The sequence below is a fragment of the Copidosoma floridanum genome, unplaced genomic scaffold (genome assembly GCF_036245765.1).
Source record: "Copidosoma floridanum isolate Cflo_tuat_1 unplaced genomic scaffold, Cflo_Japanese_pri ptg000025l, whole genome shotgun sequence".
In the NCBI taxonomy this organism is placed as follows: Eukaryota; Metazoa; Arthropoda; class Insecta; order Hymenoptera; family Encyrtidae; genus Copidosoma; species Copidosoma floridanum.
In genome coordinates this window covers 7874224-7895052 of record NW_028321902.1, presented here as the reverse complement: position 1 = coordinate 7895052, position 20829 = coordinate 7874224, and the positions used below count along the sequence as shown (strand labels likewise).

General features: G+C 40.3%; 2 protein-coding genes across 4 annotated transcripts; one reads left to right on the top strand and one right to left on the bottom strand.

Annotated features, from left to right (window-relative positions):
* Positions 1-1103: 1103 nt before the first annotated feature.
* Positions 1104-16139, bottom strand: LOC106646149 (uncharacterized). Of its 2 annotated transcripts, XM_023391838.2 has the most exons (15): positions 15884-16139; positions 9602-9849; positions 9164-9525; positions 8025-8096; positions 5733-5956; positions 5116-5213; positions 4822-4973; positions 3954-4743; positions 3614-3875; positions 3365-3521; positions 2942-3293; positions 2545-2856; positions 2049-2464; positions 1590-1950; positions 1104-1516 (listed from the first exon to the last, which is right to left on the bottom strand). In XM_023391838.2, exons 2-15 carry the CDS (start codon positions 9701-9703, stop codon positions 1310-1312), a joined length of 3867 nt encoding a protein of 1288 aa, XP_023247606.2. In that variant the 5' UTR covers positions 9704-9849; positions 15884-16139; the 3' UTR covers positions 1104-1309. The 2 variants fall into 2 exon arrangements, with proteins under 2 accessions (XP_023247606.2, XP_014217676.2); XM_014362190.3 differs by lacking the exon at positions 8025-8096 and having other exon boundaries at positions 1590-1968.
* A 1392-nt stretch (positions 16140-17531) lies between these two features.
* yem (yemanuclein) lies at positions 17532-19301 on the top strand. Of its 2 annotated transcripts, none has more exons than XM_014362187.2 (3): positions 17532-17828; positions 17933-18053; positions 18140-19301. In XM_014362187.2, exon 3 carries the CDS (start codon positions 18192-18194, stop codon positions 18969-18971), a length of 780 nt encoding a protein of 259 aa, XP_014217673.1. In that variant the 5' UTR covers positions 17532-17828; positions 17933-18053; positions 18140-18191; the 3' UTR covers positions 18972-19301. The 2 variants fall into 2 exon arrangements, with proteins under 2 accessions (XP_014217673.1, XP_014217671.1); XM_014362185.2 differs by having other exon boundaries at positions 17532-17843.
* The last annotated feature ends 1528 nt before the right edge of the window (positions 19302-20829 follow it).

Sequence of the window (20829 nt, the reverse complement as noted above, 5' to 3'; positions counted from 1 at the left end):
ACTTTTATATATTGTATATTTATAATTGCACCACGTATATATTGGTATTTTTCGTGTTTTACTAAGTCTCTAGTATAATCGAAAATTTTAAATAGTTGATTCGTTAGAATACATGCAATATACATATAGGATTTTTTAACTATAAACTATTTTGACGATAGTCATTAAAACATATTTTTAAAAACACATGTGTACATACGAAATTTTACGGAAATCGTTATGATGTAAAACGAAAAGGTGATTATTTTGATTAAAATTATATTCGTAAAGCTTTGGTCACTTAACTCTAAAAGTACATAATATATTTTATATATACGTGTTAAATAAAGATAAAAAGCTTCGAGCTTACATTTACACTAGTTACACTTGTCGAACGGAATTTTCAAAACTCTTTCGCTTCACGCAACGGCATACAATAAAAACTTTTTTTTTTCTTTTCAATATACGTAGTCTTATTTGTTTGTTCGAAGCGTACATCTATAACAGACAGCCGTGTTTAACGTATGTATTTTTTTTGTCAGTGAAAAATCCATGCCATGTTACCGTGTCGGTTGGTACACGGTATCGTCAATCAACACATTGATGCAGTTCTTTACATATCATTCATATAGCCCAGTATATTATAATCCTTGGCTATGCGGAAATTATATTTACAGTTTTACAAGTAAGTTTCGCATCACGGATGGTGCGGGAAAAGTTGATTTTTCAAGAGCAAGTAATTTACAAAGACTCGCCGAAATCTGATTAATTTGATTTTTTTTGCTTATTTTCTTTCTTAAATATAGATACATACGTGTTACATTTGATTACTCGAATTATCGTAAAATGCTAAGCGCTGCGCACTTATTTCAGACTTTTTTTTCAATAAAGCAGTTTGTAGTCACGGCTTGTATGTAACATGACGATCAGCTCGGAAAAGTCGATCGCTCGTTCGCCTATTTTGACGACAGTGACCTGATGCAACACAGGAATAATACTTATACGCTTGGCTTAAAAAATACAACTGTGCAAATGAATTTGCGAGCTCTGTAAAATGCAATCGATTAATGAGAAATGCGATCAATGAGCGACTGTATCCGACTTTGAAATTTCTAAATAAAAAAAAAAAAAAAAAAATGAATGTAATTGTGTTACGGGTGGAATAGTTATCCTGTTGTGAGATCGACTTGTACAATCGAAGGAGATCTTTATTTATTTAAGCTTCTCCGTCCTTTTGTCCAAAATTGACGTTTTCGATGCGGAAGCAGTTACGTATACGCACATGCGTGTACATATATAAAATGTTGAAAGTCGATGTCCGTTGGGTGAGCTACACCGTCGTGCCGTAAGTGCTGAACATGACCCTCGTGCTGTCGGTGTCGAGCGTCACGTCCTCCGGCGACGCCAAGTCGACCTTGATCGAGCCCGAGTTGTTTCTTCGCCTGGCCATCCCACCGCCCCAGTTCGACAGGGTCCAGTGGTACGTCTCCGTCTCCTTCTCGTCCGGGTCTCCCGCGTCCTCCCGACACTCGTCGATCTGAACCACACTCGTCCAAAGTCAAGAATCCCGGAATTACCGGTACAACCAATGTTATGTACAATATACGTACCTTGTCGATGGCATCGATCGATTCGGACGACTGGGATGCAACCGAGTCGAAGCTCGAGTCGCCTCCCCGACACCGGCCCACGACGACGCTCTCCATGGCCATCTCGCTGGGCGACTCCTCGATGGCCTTGAGTATGTTCTGGCAGAGGTCCGAGTCTAAGGGTATCGGGTCCTCGGTGTCGCGGTTGTGTATCGTCACGGCTATGTGGGCGGGATGGGGGATCGGCAGGGGTATCAGGAGCTTTTCCGCGCTGTACGGCCGGATTTTCCGTTTCCACGGCTGCCAACGGGCCTCGGCCCCGTTGTTGCTCGTCATCGCGGGTCTACGGATCCCCGCCGTTGTCAGTAGTCCCAGTGTCCTGCTGCACTGGAAAATCGTGCTGCGTCGGAGAACAAACAAAACCAATTAATCATCCGTTCGTTTGGTCACGTACTTGTTTTTTGTTTTATATATACTCACACTCGCTTGTAGGACTTTCGAGTGCTGCTCGGTGGCTTGGATCGCGGGTTGAAGGCGGAGACGGCCAAGTACGGACTGTGCACTTGAATGTTGCCCCTGGGGGCGTAGACGGCGCCGAGGAGGTCGGGCCCATTGACGCCTCCGCCGAGCTCGGTGTTGTGAACGAGTTCCGTGTAACGCGACAGATCCACGCTCGGGTGGGGCTCGAGCTTGAATTTGGTGTCGGTGTCGTCGAGGGGCTGCAAAAAGTCCAGGCTGAACACGTCCGCGTATATGAGGCCCGCAAGGCCGGCCCAGTCGCCCACGCTCAGGCCCTTGTTTTCCCAAAAATCGTCCTCCTCGGCCGATGACAATCGAGCGAACACGTGGTCGGGGTACAGTCGCTCGAGCATCAGCGCCCCTTGCTGCAAAGCCACCTGCGAACAAAGTACAACACGTGTGTGTAGGAGGAAAAAAAAAACAAATAAATAAATAAATAGTAAACAAACAAAGGAACCTTCAGATCGTAAGTGGAGAGCTTGATTTTACTCCTGATGGCAACACCGAGCTCTAGCCTGCAGTCCTTTCTGCGCCTATCGAGTTTCTCGTGGAGCACAGCCATAAGGTCGCGAGCTTCCTTCTCCAGGGACTTGTACGGCTCCTTGGTCTTTTCCAGGCTAACCGCGAAACTTCCGAAGCACGCCTCGACGAACTGGGTGAAATCCCTCTGGGGTTGAGTTATGAGCCGTTCCATTTCGCGTTGGAACGCCTCGAGCTCGTCCAACTCTAATCTGGCTTCGAACGCAATCAAGGCCTGCTCCGGTCGTATCTGTGGAGGAAAAAAAAAAAAAGTATCTCGTGTATTGTAATGTACGTGGCTTTGTATTTTTTTGTTGTTGTTGTCCCCAGTTTACCTGATAGTAGTAGTCGGACGCCAATCCGGGACCGGCGATTCTCTTGACGACAAAACTATCGCTCGCTGGTATTCTGCCGCGGCTCTTTATGACCAGGTGGAACATGGCAGTGTCCCACATGACTCTGACCCAGTAACGTATCACGGCGATGGTCAGTATCGTGAACGAAACGAGAGGACAGATGCAGAGGGCGATCGTCAGAGCAGCTATGGGCTGGAAAAAGCCTTGAATGCAGATGTTCCAGACCAGAGCTTCCATCATGATCAAATAGCGATTTCTCGCAATGTCCGGACTATCGAGATCCAGTACCAGAGCCATAAAGGCGTGCAAAGCCAGAGTTACGATCGGCATCCTGAACCAATAATCAAATTTTTAGTTTTTCATCATAGGTGTGTACGTGCAGGTAATACATATCCTACTGACCATAAAATGGCAGTTAAGGCGATGAAGAGCGAGGCGATGCTTATGACGAGCGAAACCACCGGGAAAACAAAGAGAAGACACAACGTGCCGAGAAAGCCTTTGACCCCGTAGTTCCATAGCCTGTTCATGTGTCGCGTCATCCCCTTGCCGATGAAACCTTGCCGGGGGGCAAAGTAAAACCCTCAAAGTCAGGTGGGACCAATGTGAAAAAAAAAAAAAAAAGGAAATTTTAAAGAGGTAGAAACGCACCAGTATCGGGCTCCGTTTCAAAGTGCGTCCGGCTCTTGCTGATGTGCCTCCAGAGGGCAGTGAGCCGGGAGTAGAGGGTCGGCGTCTGCGAGGATTTGCGCGGAAACAGGGTGCCGTTCAGCTGACTGAGCTCGAGGTCCGGGGTGAAGGGTTGGACGAGCACGAGAGCCCGCAACGACACCGGACTGCACAACGGTAGCGCCACGCCAAACAGGAACATTGCGTTCCACGTCCAGCACCACGTGCGCGACACGTAGTTTATCTAAAAAAAAAAAAAAAAAACTTTGTACTGGTTGTATTTGATGCCCCCCAATCCAAGTGTATAGAGAGATGTACGCACCCAGCGCCAGCCGGGCCACCTCGTGGTCGTCGTGTGGACGGTCTCGCGCTCGACCAAAAAGACGGGCTGGCTGTCCGACCTGGCGGACGTGATGGAGGTCGGATTGTTGCTGAGCACCGTCGGTATGACCTCCGACTGGCCCTGAAAGCTCCGCCGGACGATCCAGTTCCTCGGCAGCCAGATGCGCACCGGCCACTGGAACATCCTCGTCGGGGCCTTGACCTTACCGAGTTCCTTGAGCAGCACCGGCTCCCGCTCCCTCATAAAGGTCAAGTCCCGGTGGAGAAAGTACATGGTTTGCTGGAGGTTTTGCTGGGCGCAGAGCCCGAGGGCCTCCTCGTGGGCGCTCCACTCGCACTCCTCGGCGAAGCGCGCCTCGGCCTCGCGCATACGATCCCTCATCCACGGGCCTATCCGCGACAATACCGGACTGTCGCGCTCCAGCCTCTCCCGCAACCGGTCCTTGGTCCTCGCGAGTTTTTGCTGGACGTTGTCGACGGCCCGGTACATGAGGACCACGGACTGGGCCTGCTGGACGAGCAGCCGGGGTATCCCGTCCCCCAGGGCCGCGAGGTCCGGGTGGGTCAGCACCGACGCGTACACGCGCTGCAAGTACTCCCGCATGACAGCCTCGTTCACCAGCCGCTCTATCTCCTCGTCCGACTTTTTTTGCGCCCTCAGCTCGGATATCAGCTTCTCGCGGAAGTGGAGGAACCAGCCGCGGGTCTCGCGCTCGAGAATCGCCACGAGGGCCGTCATGGCTCTCCGTATGATGTCCCGGCTGAACAGCCTTCAACCAATGCCCCATCGTTTTTATTGCCCCCGCCGTCAGCATGACATGTTTTATGTGTACAAGTGGTGTACCTACCGAAGGTCGATCTCGTCCCCGGCGGGCGTGCCGAAGGCGTAGGGCACCGGGACCGGTGACTCGCGGCCGATCTCGAACTTTTCAGTCGTGGCGCGCTGCAGCTGCCGAAGCACGCTACCGCACAGCAATTCCAGTGAGTCCTCGTACTCCGGCTGACGGGGTTTAGGTATATATACCGATTCAAGAGGGAAAAGTACAAACAAACAAACAAACAGGTGAGCCAACGTTTATTGACAAGTATATACGTTGACGCGAGGGTTTAATTGTTTGAAATGCATCATCAACTCGACTCACTTTGCACACGAGCTCGGCAACGAGGTACCGGCAGCGTTCCTCTCGTAGTTTGGCCTCCAAGTTTTGCGCCTGCAGCGACGGCACGCCAATTATGACGTCTGCGAGAAAGGGAGAATAATGACAACACACATAATGCTATACGCGTCTACCCATTATTATTATATGCCATGCGCGAAACGAGAGGGACAATTAGTCCATTACGGCTAATTCACCCGCCGGTTTTTATGCAATTATGAGGGATTCACATGCGCTAGTTATATGGTTTTCGTAGTATATAATATGGTTGTAACCGATTGATTTCACAATACCAATGTTTTTTAGTGGCATCGAAACATTTTTCACAAACATGTCGAATATGTATATCGGGGAAATAAATATACATGTACCGAAGTTACATTGCCGTATGTCTGACTGTTTTTGCATTGTTCATGCATAGCATCGTATACGGAATAAGGTATAGTTAAATCCGAATAATGGTAATTTTGCAGATCTTCAAAACTCAACGCAGTCGACGTGACACGATGTACATTGAGTAGGCCGATTTTTTTTTTTTTTTTAACAAATGTAGACCCATCACTTGATTAGGATAAAATAAATAAACAAATGAGTAAACTTACCAAGGAGCCGCAGTAGGCCGGTTACGAGGGCCTTCAGCGACGCCGAAACGCTGAAGCAGTGCGAGACCAGTCTGTTCTTGGCCGTCACGACAATGAATCTCGTTGCAAGGGCCAAATCTCGCAAGAGGGCCTCGCGCCTTCGATCCCGTCCCCGTTGCAACAAACCGCTCAGGCGCCAACGGTGCGTCTGGCCCGCAAAGTTGATCGACTCCACTTCAAACTCCCTGTGTGCACGTACAACGGGCCACCAGGTGGTCAAAGAGGGGATAAAGATTTTTTTTTTTTTTTTTATATATTTTATTCGACGCTTACAATGGATATTAATCATCCCAGACGCTAAATCATTGTGTATCATACTTTATGTGCATATTTAACCGAGCAAAATCATAATTTCCTTTCACTCGATTAAATATCTTTGAATATGAGGATAAACACGTGGTTTATTATTATTATTATGCGTAAGATCAACGAATAAAAAAAAAAAAATTACTAAGCCAGCACTATAACACCGTCAAAACTCAATCATTCGTCGGAAAAATTAAGATATATTTTTACGTTCCGTATATACTCACGTAGCATTACTAATTGCTACAATATCGCATGTTATTTTTCGCAACGTTGAAAAAAAATATCCGTTCTGTTTTCAAAGCTCCAACATTCTAATAAATGTCCAGTTACATTGTACCATTGCTGTTAAAAATATTTCTTGTGTTGAGAAAATTTTTATTTGCAAAAAATATATTTAATCAAAACCAATACTGTAACAATTCATACAATACCGATTTAATTTTGATTCTTTCATAAATGATAAACATTAAACAAAAAGTCTCGTGGCAACCCATAATTTGCACAGCTGTAAATATTAATCCAAGTTCAAATTTACTACTCTTATTCAAACACAACAAAATTTTTTCAAAAGTTGTGGTTTACGAAAAATATTTGTACTGCTGCAATATTTGTTGTTAAAATGTTGAAGCAATATGCTGTAACAGTATCCAGCGTTTGGCTAGCAATATTGTGAAAATTATGTACATGGCCCCATGTAAGAGTCATTACCTTCAGATATAATTATTATTTTAAAGTCAAACTGCTTTTTTCACTGTAACAAATTGTATTCGGAGATGATAAATGTGATGGTTAAGAATTTATCCGAGGGACGTGGCGCGAAAAGTCGTAAGTTATTGTTTAAGTTTATCAATGGTAAAGCGATCTTGGTGTTTTTTTTGCGCCAAGTCCCTGTACACATATGAGATGTAAGAAAGATTTTATGTGCCGAGATAAATGAACAATTACTGTTCTAAAGCTATGAATGAGTAGCAAAGTAATGCATTGTCAAAACTACTGTTTTAACGGTGAAAATTATCATGCAAACGTCTTTAATCATTTTATCGTTTTTTTACGACGAAAATTGAAATTTTTTTATACAAACGATAATAAACCGAGTTGTAGTTACAACTTTAGTTTGGTGAGGCCAACTAGCGTCGATAAGTATACTTGGTAGTGCATTTTTGGTTGAGCTAATTATATTTTATTCCGTGCACTTGAAGCGAATATGCATTATTGAACAATGAGCCAAACATAAATAATTTATGTGAATTTAGTTGATGGAAAGGACTGGGAAAAATCCAAAAATGGCACAAATGGACAAAGTACGATCTCGTACTTTTTTCCCCTGTGTGTCATGTATGACTTTTCTAACGAGTATTGCAATACTTGTTAAAAATATTTACCATGAATTATTTTGGCCCTTATTTCAATACACACTATAATAATAATCGTACAATGTATCATAAGCAGGTATGTTGCGTAGGCATGCACTCTGTAGCACACAAAGCTTACAAATGAAAACCAACTATTTTAATGTACACGTCACCTTCTCTCGAATGCAAAAATAAAATGACTATCTACTGGCAAGCGCGTATTTTTACGAATCATTCATCCACACGGGCGATCTGACTTTTACGAGTTTTCATGAATACACGTGCGCTAAAAGAGCGAACACAACATTTTGCATCAATGAAAACCCGTGAGTATAGAAAATAACCACGCGGTGTAAAATAGCAGCCCAATATAAATATATGCGAGTACGCGTCTGAGGAGTTACCTCATTAGAAAATAAATAATTTTCGGTAGGGAAGCACTTTAGAGCATAAGTTGACAAAACAAAAGTGGGAGTACGAGAAACATGTAATTAATGTGTACGGTTAATAAGGACAGGAGGGTGGAGAAAAGGGGTTATTTCGTTGGGTGTGTGTGCGAGGAATCGCTAAGAAGGGGGGCGTAGTGACATACCCGCATCTGCGGATGTTTTCCAGCTGTTCGGCGTTCAGCTTCTTCGACTTTCCGTACTTATCCTTGTGCAAGCTTTGGCAAAAATCGAATCGTTGAGAAATTATTTATCAACACATGTGGCAAAACATGCTTATTCAATTTCTTATGTGGTACTTTTTTTTTTTTTTTTTTTTTTTTTCTTCCTTATCGTCTTTTTTCGAGCTGCTGCCTTTCCCTTCCTCTCATTTTGTATAAATTTGTTTCGTTGATTTTTTTACCCACATTATTGTTACACAATTACACACATATTGGTACTATTCTATCTCCCTATCTAGATGGTATTTATACGGGAAAAGTCTATGATTCTATATAAAAAAAAAAAAAATCGTAAAACGTAATGACTTGATTGTGCAGAAATGTGCGAGATATAATAACAAAAATATACCATAAGTACCTGCAAATAAGGTAACTTTATCCTAAGCCATTCTATAAAAACTCGATCTACACAGGAATTATGTAGTTTAAGCTGTACTTGCACGCGTACACCTACGAATGGAAAAGTAATGAGGAAAATCCCCTGATCGCGTTTGAGTAAAAATACACCACGACCCGAGTATTCTTCATTTTCCATCCCCTTACGTGCAATGGTAGGATCATTTTTTTTTCTTTTCCCAAAAGGATGAATTGGTAAGTTAGGCAAGCTAAAGTTCTACCCTAACTTTTAATACCCCCACTGCGAGAGAAAAAAAAAGGAAAGTTATGCGCTCGTTGTGCTGTACTGATAAGTATACGTCATCCATGGCTTTGAAACGAACCTTTGCGTTGCGCCACTGGGGAGAAAAAGTGACGAGTGAACAATTGTTGTCGATGGAACGACCAGTCAGTTTTGGAATGTACCATTTCGAATAACCATATGCGTGGAAATAAAAAAAAGTTTCTCAGGACAGGCAGTGGCCCCACTCTCTCTATACCACCTCGACTGGTATACCCATAAAAAATATATAACACGGCCAAGGTTGGTTATACGCAATACGCAAAACTACAAGCTCACACGTACGAGTGAAAAACGGAGCTAATAATACCTAGCACCTAACATCTATACTATAGGTACACGTATTGAATCGTGTACAACGGGTGATACTAGTTGGTGTTTAACGCACCCTCTCTCCTGTATGCTCTCGAGGTGTTTGTTGTTGAGCCGGCGGGGCTCCCCGTTGTTGTCGACGGCGACCGCGTCGAGCTCGTCGAAACTCGGGGTGACAAACATGTCCCTGAGGTGGTACGACTGCGGCTGTTTCTTCTTGCGGGCGAGGCTGTCGTCCCCGCATCCCCCGACGACCACGGCACTGCTGCCGGCCGCCTCGTTGGACGATAATGTCGAGAGGCCGGGCGGCAGGACGATCGGGAAGGTCTTCCAGTGGTAGAGGAACTGCTGGGCCACCTCTTTGATGCTGTGCACGAGCGCCTCGACCTCGGCCGGCGCGCCCCGCAGGTGCCGGCAATCAAACTCCACCGGCTCCTTCTGCGAACCATCACATAATATTACAACACCCACTTTGTGTCAATATGTTTGTGTGGATGACTTATTGTATAAATACCTCGGGCTGAAAGCCATCCTGTTGATGGTACTGGCGGAGGGGCCCGAAGCCCTGGTGGCAGCTCTCCCCCGAGTTGGCCGAGCCGTTGTTCATGTACGGCATCGCGGCGCGCACAAGCAGCGTGCGAGGCGGCTCGGGTCAACTGGCTCGAGTCATCCCACGGGTCTCCTCAAACACGGTACTGCTCGTCGCCACCATGATTATTGCTCATCTAGCACCAACTGCCGCGGGTTGTTTTTCCACAGCACCTTAAGCACCGCAAATATCTTTTTGTTTTTTTCCTCAAAAATCAATGTATTTCAAACCATGTAATATATATTGTATACGAGGAAAGTCGAATATAGCAAAAATAGCAACTTTATCATCATATAACTGTATGCATGTATACATATATATATATGCAGTATTATATGTTGTGTATGGCACGGTGATGCCGAGCATGAAACGAAGAAGAACCGAGTGCGGCTGATCCTGATGGATGGTTTATTCGTAAGTGTCGGAGTGGCGGACACATATATATATATATGTATAAGAGCGCGCGGTGGCTCGGTCGGCTAGGTCGTGGATTGGCACGCGGGAGACCGTGGTTCAATTCCCGGCCAGTGCGACTTTTATGGGCAAAGTACCTCTGTGTCTTTCACATGTGCTTTTTCACCACGCAATGCTCCTCGAGGAGGGTTTAGGCGACCTTCTCGCAGCAAATTTGCCTAATTCCCCCTACCCCCCTCCCAGTGATGGGAGGCCTCCCATCCCTTTCCTTGTCCCTTTCCCAAGTGCTAAGTGCCCATAGTAGTGCCCTTATTAAAAAGGAGCCGGACGTAGAGCACTATAATATAAAAAAAAAAAAAAATATATATATATGTATAGGGAGTACGGAATGATCTCTTTGCGAGAAAGGGCATAATCTCTCGGCTGTACAAAGCTTGGGGGATCGCGTTACCCGGGGGGGGGGGGGGCTGCGCAAGCTCCAAAGCCAAGAGATCCACCTTTCACTCTTGCGCTCTTTACAATGCGCTCGAGAGTTAACCCGATACGTATGTGTGTGTGTATACCTATACCATCTCTCGACCGCAACCGCGCGCGTGGAGTGGACAAAAAGCCTCAAAACGGAAACGAGACCGCGACACATTTTGCCCCCCCCACCCACCCACCATCCACTTGAGCCCCGTAAAAAGTTGCCCATCAGCTATTGCGCTTATACCTTACTTTTCTCCCATCATTTTTTTCTTTCTTTTTTTCTTTTTTTCCCCTCCCAACCATATACATACACCCACCCTGTTGCGTCGTCGTTAATGGAATATCATTGTTTTGCTACGATGTACTTACTTATATTTATAAGTGTATAATATGTATAGAACAAAGGAGCTCGATATAATGTTTCACCAAATTGACTTGCGCGTCAAGACTTGTTTGAATACCTGTCCTTGATCAATTTACTTCGAGAAACATCAGGAAACGATACATACATATAATCACGATTGAGTCATTTTGAATCGTGAATAAAAATTTAAACATTGAATTCTAAGATGATTCTGTACTGAAGCATTGGTGAAAAAAAAAAGCTTGGCATAGGTGAGCGATTTCCGCTTGAATTGCTCGTTTGTCTATACAAGGAGGTGCAAAGAAGATTTTGCCGAAGCAAGATGTATTATGAGAGATAAAGAGAGGCCGCCGACGAGAAAAGCGGTACCGAAAGATGAGCCGCGGGAGTATAGACCCGAGACGCGGATGTGCGCACAATAATGCCGGCAAATCAAGGGGTCATTCATCTTTTCCGAGAGATAAGAGAAGCGCCGAAAGAAGAAGGAGAGAGAAGAAAAAACTGGAGCAATTGCACATATAGATATGATTCCAGATCCTTTTTCTCTCGATCTTCTTGGCTAACAGCCAGTCATTATGGAAAGCTCTGTTTTTTTTATTTATTTATTTTTTTTCATTTTCAACAACGGATTTCTTCAAAATTTCTTTCTATGCTCAATCGTGATGCAGCACCAGCACTTGATATTTTTGCAAGCTGCCTTAAAGCCCTTCGAGGGCTCTCTCTTTGCTCCGGTGTATATGTACACTGCAAGGCGAGCGCAAAATTTGGGCTCTTTTCCCTCGTGCCAAGGAACATCGGGTGCCACTCGGACACGCGATCATCATTCCCATCTACAGCTTTGCGTGACTGAATCATCTGTTTTGCGCACCTAACGTAAACCTTTTTTTTTTTTTTTTTTTTCAGATATTCAAGTGAAAAGCATGAGCGCTGGATAGGTGAGATACAACAAAAATTATTGGAATCGATACCGATTTATGCTGTATTGATGCAAATTTTATGAATTTTCAGTCTTTTTTGAACACTGAAACTACGAATTTCAATAAGTTTTCCTTGGTTTTTATAAAAATAACGTTTCTTACTCTTGGGCAAACAAATGTTGATTTCTTGGCAATGGGACCGTTTTCGTGTTCACTTCTGTTGAATAAAGAAATGCACCGAAAGGGAAAATCGATCCAAGTAGGCGCAAGATAAAAAAAAAAAAAAAAAAAAAAAAAAAAAAAAAAAAAAAAAAAAAAAAAAAAAAAAAAGGAATCAAAGTCAGAGGGTGTACGGTATAATAGAGCATAAATATGCATGCCCACAATGAGGTTGAATGCGATGCTTTGCTTTTGTGAGACACAAGCACAAATAGCTGGGATCATCTGTATACCTACGTATGAAGGTACAAAACAATGGGCAAAAAATTATATACCGCGCACTTTCTCTGCTCTCCCCTACGGTACGCACTGCGGGGGAATTCGATCCCACTTAATGTCACAGGCGCAATTTTAAGGAATATTGATGAATAGCGGTGAGAAAAGGAAAAAATATTTCAAAGAGAAAATTAAAACGACAAGGTGCTTTCGATCTATCGCCGCGTCAAGCATTACCGTAATTTTAAAAATAAGGGAAGTGAGAGACATTTGATGGCGATTCCGTCGCATCCGTAATTTACGAACGGGCAAACGATGTTTTATCCACAAAAACTTGTTGTATTTTTTTCAAGTCATATCGCTTAGACTAATACTGTAAAATATCCGTTCTTACCCCAAATGGCATTTCAATGTAACATCACCCACAAAGGACAGATCAATAAACTTTACAGCATATTAAAACTGTATCGAGTTTACGGCACACGATGTTCCCACACCCACACATAAATGATGGGAAATTACTATTACCTCTCGATTAATACCAAAGTAACCATGACAGTAAACTTGATAGTTTATGTATGTATAAAAAAAAAAAAAAAAAAAAAAAAAAAAAAAGAACTCATATCATACCAGTGTAACGTCCATCAGCGCAGTTTCAAACCCAACACCTCCAATATTTAGACAAACGCGATGCAGTCGTGTAATCGGAAAATATTGAATTCAGCGATTCCGAGGATTAAAGTTATCTTTGTTAAAGACGTATGAAATGACTTATTTTTTTAATTCCCTCACAAAAAAGCACCTTACTTGTTATTGTACTTGTTGGTTAAAAAATAACTATTTCTTATACCACCTGGCAAATAGATGAAATTTCAAATTAAAAAGATTTCAATATTGTTGTGTATCTTTCTCTTAACCATGTATTTTAATTTCTTACACTTTTCATTGCCCTACGAGCAACTATTTTAATTACTTTCCAACTGAACTACTTACTTGTTATAGCTAAAAAAGTAAAACTACACTTTATGATTTGGATGAAATTTCAACTCGTGCTAAACTTTGGAAATGCACCTACAAGTAATATATAGTTTAGCGAGAACGAGAGTTAGTAACGAAAATTTCGTGTTGTAAAATACAATGATTTTTGGAAATTCAAATCAAATTATTGATCTCGACTCGTCGGAATAGTGTACAATTAGGTACTCATACGTAAAAAAAAAAAAAAAGTTCGTGCACACCTGGAGTGCAATGTGCATGCATGTATTATACACGTGCTTTTTCTCTCTTCGAATTATCGAACGCTTAACACGAGTATTACAGGCCTAATCCTGAAATACCTTGAACTTGTACCAACTTCTGCTATGTATACACTTATGTTGCCGCTGATATACTTACGAGCAAAGGTAAAACAATTTTTTTTAAGGTACATGATGCATTGCTTCATCGCAAGTTGGAGCTTAAAATTAACCTTCCGGGTTTTTTTAAAAAATAATGAAAAAATTTCTCGCGCGGCGCTAAATGACTCAAACGAATCGCCATCGCTTTAAAATAAACTTTGGTTTTGACCATTTTTCTCGCGTTGAAAACAAACAACAATCCAAAACATTAAATAAGTTATAACAGTAACAGAAAATAAGTTCACTTTGTCCCAAGGCCACGTGCATATCAATACTCTTGAAAAAGGAATTTTTTATCGGGCCCACGATTGGCCACGATCCAAAAAAAAGACGTGGGCCTTCTTTTTTGCGTTTCTCGCGCGAAAATACGATTCTTTCTCTGTTCGCGTAGCTGCATGAATTTTTTTAAACTCCACAAGGAAGAAAAAAAAATAATACGAGTGGGTGGAGAGAAGTTTACGAGGTGCAGCTTTTTTTCATAATGAAACGTAACTCTTTAAGTTAGAGTTTAACCCTTTTTTTTTTTTTTTTTTTTTTTTTATAAGTTGCTGAAAAACTTATGCATCGAAGGAAAATCAATTCGTTTTTCTTTTCTCTCTGTCTGTACTTATGCCATACTTTATTGACTCGCGAAGGTGCGTTACTTTTTTTATTTTTTTATTTTCCGACATTCCCTGACTTGTTTGAAGTACGTACATTCGGTAAGCTCATTTGTATTAAATGTTGTAATTCAGAAGATTCTTTGGAACTATTACTCGGAGATAAAATGTTATTGGTCATTTTACAAAAACTTGATTATTTCTTACCCTGCCCAATTATTTCGAACGATCAATTTACCATTTTATGGCAAAACTTTTTTTTTGAATATCGTACACTGTTGTTTATTGGGAGATTGAATTGAAAAAAGTCGTGTCGTTACCAGTAACCTGTCTACTTTCAAAATTTTGCTACTAGTGGTGATTTTAAAAAATTTGTTCACCGCAGTATCCGGAAGTAATTTATGCTAGCGTTTTTTTTTTTTTTTCAAGAAAGATCAATAGTGTTTCTGGGAAATAGTATACAAACTCCATTTCAGTCGTGGTTACATTTGTTTGACTATTTTAAATTGTGGGGTCACGTGGTCAGCCCTTTAAGGGATGTTTACATAATTTGAATCGTGAACGCGAATAACGGGGTCAGTACGAATTTTACAGGTGTTGATGAACATTCGTTTGGAACTTCATACCCGTCATTACTATAACCCGTTTTTTATTCATTAATTGATACAAGTATTATAAATTAAGTTCTACCTTTTCGTTGCATGACCCATTCAAATATGTAAAGTGTGTGTATACGCGTACACTACAATTTTAAGGGATGTAAAATTTGAATTTTCATTTTGACGTACGATCCTAAATAATATCAGTGGACAAGTATTAACATTATCTTGGTTTATGATCGTCCTTACAGTTTCATCTACATTACAAACTCTGCGTCACAGCTATTTTTATTATCATTGTTTAAAGTGATTACATACGTTTAGATCAATTATTTGAATTCATAATCATTATTATTTTCGTACTTTGGGTAAACTTACATTTATAAACCCTTTGTACGGATTACTCTGTCCACAAGAGTTTATAATCATTGAATGTATGAAAACACGTCAAATTGTAGAAAATCCACAGATTTCCATTTAATTATACGATGGTCAATATATTTATCGTAACGAGAATGATAAACAAAAAAAAAATAAAATAAAATAATTAAAAGATGTTGACAGGGATGGGAGAAGCAACGATAAAGCGCCTATTCGAGCTGATTAAAACAATTGTCAAGATTACCGAGTGTGTGTAACGCGATGAGGTATCGGATGAGCCAAAGCACCCGATAGGGCGACAGGGAAGCTGCAGGAGATGTCCAATCAAACGAGAAAAAAAAAAACACATTTTTCGTGATGGAAAAATAACCAATTGACATAACGAGAAAGATAACGTATAGGGCCCCCCAAGAAGTAGAGGAGAGAGAGAGATAGTGAAAAGGACGCGATACGCAAGGGCTGGGGGAGTGACGCGTTTCTGGGTCATTCCACACACACACGTAAGGACAGCTGTCGAGCTGCACAGCTTGTAAAAGTAACGATTGTAAGAACGAAAATAAAAAGCCCCATGATTTTATTTCGCGGGTATATAGGGTTGATTCACTTGTGAGTTGCCTATATATATATACTTACGTCTCCGCACACCACAAACGACGCTCTGGTTGTCTGGTGTGTGTGTGTGTATAGCTGTACCGTTGCAGTGGAAAATAATACTGGCCGCTGCAAACTACCCGTATATGAGGTACAAACTCTCGGTGAGAATAAACCACAGACGGGACGGTTCTTGTTTTTTCACTCGCGGGTGGGCCCACGAAAACAGTTCATTGTACACCGCTCTTGTACGCATACGTGCGTGTAAATATATACTTAAATATATTTACCGAAAAAGAGAACGGAGACTCGACTCCTCATGCCACTGCCCGCTGTTTCATTACTGCTGGCACTGCGGACGCCGACGGCGCTCTTCTCCTCGCGAGTCGCGCACACCATACACTTAAATTCCTCTCTCTCGACATTATAGGTATATACATATAAAATATGAGCAAAGTGCGCGGCAACTCTAAAGTTGTGTACAGTTGGCAAGTTCCCACTGCGCGAAAAGTTATTTTTCATTGAGAAAACTACAATGCACATACTTTATTACTTGGGGTGCGAAATTCAGTGGCGTTAATTCGAATGTACGCGCGAATAGATGTTTATTACTTATGTTTGGAGTGTGCGTTCAACAAAGTCATCCCGTGGAAAAATGCACGGGACAAACATGACCCGTCCTTTGTTTTGGATGCGCATACCTCTCTATGATTTTATTACAACATTTTTTACCCTCTCAAATCATGTCAATTGTCGCGTACGACAATCATTTTTGTTGGTCTATTTTAAATTTACTGCAACTTTATTTTTTCCTTCACGTATTTGAAAATATAATACTTCACCGAGATCAATATGGATTTTCACGGTGTCATTTATAAAAGTCATTACTTGCTGTCTTTTTAGTAGATAAAAGTCTTGCCCGTAACTACAGTCGTGCGCTCTTTTTGGAATCTTTTGCCGAGAATAATACATTTTGCGATAAGTCAACGCGACCGTTTGCGACCGTCAATATTTGGCAGTTACGCGATATCCAGGCGAATAAATAAGAAATTTTTTGAGTCGTCGTGTGGCCAATAGTGTATATTTTGCTTTGACATTTCAATTATTAACAATTAATATGAATAGTACAATAAAAAAAGGGGTTAAGGCATAAAACGTTACTGTTAATTTCATTTTTTTTCTTTAAATCTCGTGCTCCAGATGTATTATTGCGTTTATCATCTTGTGGGGCTTGATATAGTTCACTAATCCCTAGACTGCAATTAGTTAATTCATAACTGCAATTTTAAACTGAACAGTCAGTCAGTCATCAATTTTTGTAATTTTACAACGCTGTACTAGCCAATGCTAAATGTCGGACTTTTTTTCACGCTGGTATAGTAAATTTAGGAATAATTTTTTACTGTGATTGTGGACTATCAATTACTACCACATAAGAGAAGAAGAGCTTCAGCTATCGCACCCTTCAATAGTTCTATCATATGACCCTGTGTCTGTTGCACAAAATCCATGTAAATACATAAATAGAAGTATAATCGAAAGTGCGAATTTTTTTTACGTATAATTCAACTTATATAAAATTTCGAATAATTTACCCGTACGTACTATATGGGCGATTATCGGCCATTCGAGATTCAACTCGACAGTCGACTCTCGTCTCTCGATACTCGAGACAGTCGAGACTGCCCGGCCCGAGAGTGGTCCGACGTCATTATAAAAAATAATAAAATGTTGTACTCACCTATAGTATATGTAAACAACCAGTTAATAATGTTGGCGTTAAACACTACAGATACGAGTAATTTTTTCAAAGTCAATGTTTGCAATACCCACGCCTAAGTATGCCTATACTTATCTCGTATAACAAGGAAAACAATTTGGGAGTGAAAAAAAATAAAACGCGCCGCAACATAACCGCAACATACAGATAGTAGCAATCAAAGTCTTGCAAAAGAATGCAGAGAAAAAACAATTCATCAGAAGCAATGTTTGTATATACAACGTAATACTTATCGGTGTTATGCTAATTGTATGTATAAGTAATGTGTTTGGTGCTGGCTTACTTTACTCTATAATTATTTACACGTGAAGACGAGTGAAACGGGATAGCTGAAGAGCAGCTCGGATCGTAAGCAGCCCAGCATCCATCAATTGGACATCATCGGCATTTGTCAACGACCAACACCACCAATCAGCAGTACTACATTATAAGGTTATCTTGAAATATATCACAGCAATAACAACAACAGCTGTTCTCCCATGCTTACTTGTAATAATCTTAATTCTTTAAACAAAAAGTTAGGTAAATGTCAATAAATAAAGGCTTAAGGACGAAATTGGTCAAAGAAGAATGGCAGAGCCAAAGCGAGTACCCCTGCAGAGTTGTCCTCCTTTGGAGCCGAGCGTTATCACCCACAGTAAAGCATCAGCCACTGCTGGTACCAGCAACAACCACAACAATGCCAGCAATAGTAACAAAAATAAGTCTGAGGAGAAGAAAAAGAAGAAGAAGGATAAACAAATAGCACCCTCGATCCGTTTTAATTTAAATCTCTTTGAGTCCAATGACCAAAAGTATCCAGAGTTCAACTATGCAGATCTGTTGAAGAACGCCGAGAAGAAGCGCAAAAGGGAGAAGAAAAAGGAAGACAAAAGTAATAGCACCACTAATGGCACGAGTGCACTAACGCCTTTTGATGACACGGATGAAGATGAAAAGGTCCTCGACGTTGCCAGGTACTTTGAAGAAAAATATGGAAACAGAAAAAAAAGTGATTATGTAGATCTGGGTGCTGGCTATGATGAGAGCGACTCATTCATCGATAACACCGACATGTACGACGAACTTGTACCTCAGGAGGTCACGACAGTACATGGAGGCTTCTATGTTAATAGTGGTCCTCTCGAATTTAAGGACTCCGATAATGTTAATGAGCTGCTCAAGAGACACAATCTCATCAACAACAACGATGAAGAGGATGATGATGAGAGCAGCGACGATGATAGCGAGGACGAGGAGAAGGTTACCAAACATCCAGGTAAAAGGCCCTTGAGTTCGGATAACGAAGAGATAGACATTACTGTTCCTGCCAAGTCAAAGCCCAGAGTTACTAAAACTGAGTGTGCGTGATGTGAAGTGATATAGATATTTTTGGTTCAAGTGAGAGTTTGAGAAAAAAAAGTGAAGAAACGAGTTCTTTTATGACTTAATTTACAAGTGTATTAACACTCTTTACTTCCATTCTCATTATACATAAAAAACAAATCCAATAACATATAGATCGGTTATCAACTATATGCAATACAGATTTTTTCGTTTTGAAACTATTGTAAATTAAACTTTTTAATCTTTACTAATTGTAATTGTAAAAAGGCAGTATTTATAAAAAATTTTTTAAACTTTTTTTTTTTTAATTTGTGTTTATTTTATTTAAGTAACCTTATCTTTTCTCTGTTTTATGTTCACGTTTTCTTGGTCTAAATATGTTATAAGTTTCTCAAAATTATTTAAATTTAAGTAATAAAATCAAGCATGTGTTTAGAAATAAAATGAGTGTACATATATTTTTAATACAGTCAAGTATTCTTTATTTATAATTCAATTGAATTCCCCTCAACGTTAATAATAATTTGTAGGATATATTCACAAAAACAATTATAAAAAGAGTATTACCAATCAAAATAGCTGTGTATTAAAATATAAGTCTCAAGAAGTTTTTGGCACATTTCTTAATTAATGCATACAAATTTTTCATACTTGGAGACGTGTGAAGGATAAAAAATTTTGACTCGAACGTGTGCCTCTGACTAAGTTTCTAGTTTTAGGAATTCTATAAAGTTGATTTTTGTGCGAAATAACGCTTTTGTTTGGATTTAGAAAGTATTAAATTATATTTCCAACGAATGTACACCAATCATAATTAAAAAGAAAGTATTGAGATTATGTTAACTTTTAAAAAACATACAATAATAATTTTTTTTATTATAATAAAATAAAAATTAAGACTAACCCATCAAAGTGACAAAACAAGGTTTGCTTTTAAAGATTTACAAACAAATTAAATTTAAAGTTTTTTTAAGTACATCAAACTACAGAAAAATATACAATCTCAAGTCTTTCAAAATAGTAAATAATCAACGAGGAAAATTGTAAAAGAGCAACATTAAAAAAGGTTCTACGTATGATAGGTAACCATACGTTTTCTCACTGAAGTTAAGTTACACAGGTTACATATAAAACTGAAAATCATGTGGATGTTTTAAAATAGGAAAGAAAAAATATCAAAAATGTACGAGATGACTAAAATTCCAAAACAAAAAAAAAAGAACGAAAGCAGATAAAAAGTTGTTAATGTTGCACGTAATTATCCATTAAAAGTTCTGGTACTCCCCAAATTGAATTTTGTTTTTGAGCTTTAAATATCCATCTCACAGCCTAAAACTAAGATTTTTTTCGTTTTACACGTTTAAAAAGAGTTCTTGAATGGTAATCTATTTTCTTTATTCCCTAGGTCACCCTCGTTCATGACTTTATTTTTTCATTCATTTATTTATTTATTTATTTATTTATAGAGTAATTCTATGTTGACAATCTTGAATAAGCCATTTTACTTGAATTTCCACATTAGATATTAAAATTAGAACCTTGTGCCACTAGAGTATGTAAGTTCACCTCTTTCATTATAGCAATAACGATTACTGTGAAGGACTAGTCATGTACTGGAAAGGCATTATGACATTATAAATAATAAAAAAAAAAGTGTAGTTATGTAGCGAACGAAAATTGTGCGGAGTCATATGTGATGGGGTAGTTAATGTAACATGCTTGTATCATATTATTTTCGACAGAGAAGGTAAATTTCCTATAACGTATACATAGCATTAAGAATTATTTTTTTAAGTTGAGACGCGAGTATTATTATTTTTCAATTTTGTAGCATTTGAATTTCGCGCGCTTCCAATTCCATCGAGAGAATATTGAGAGAGAG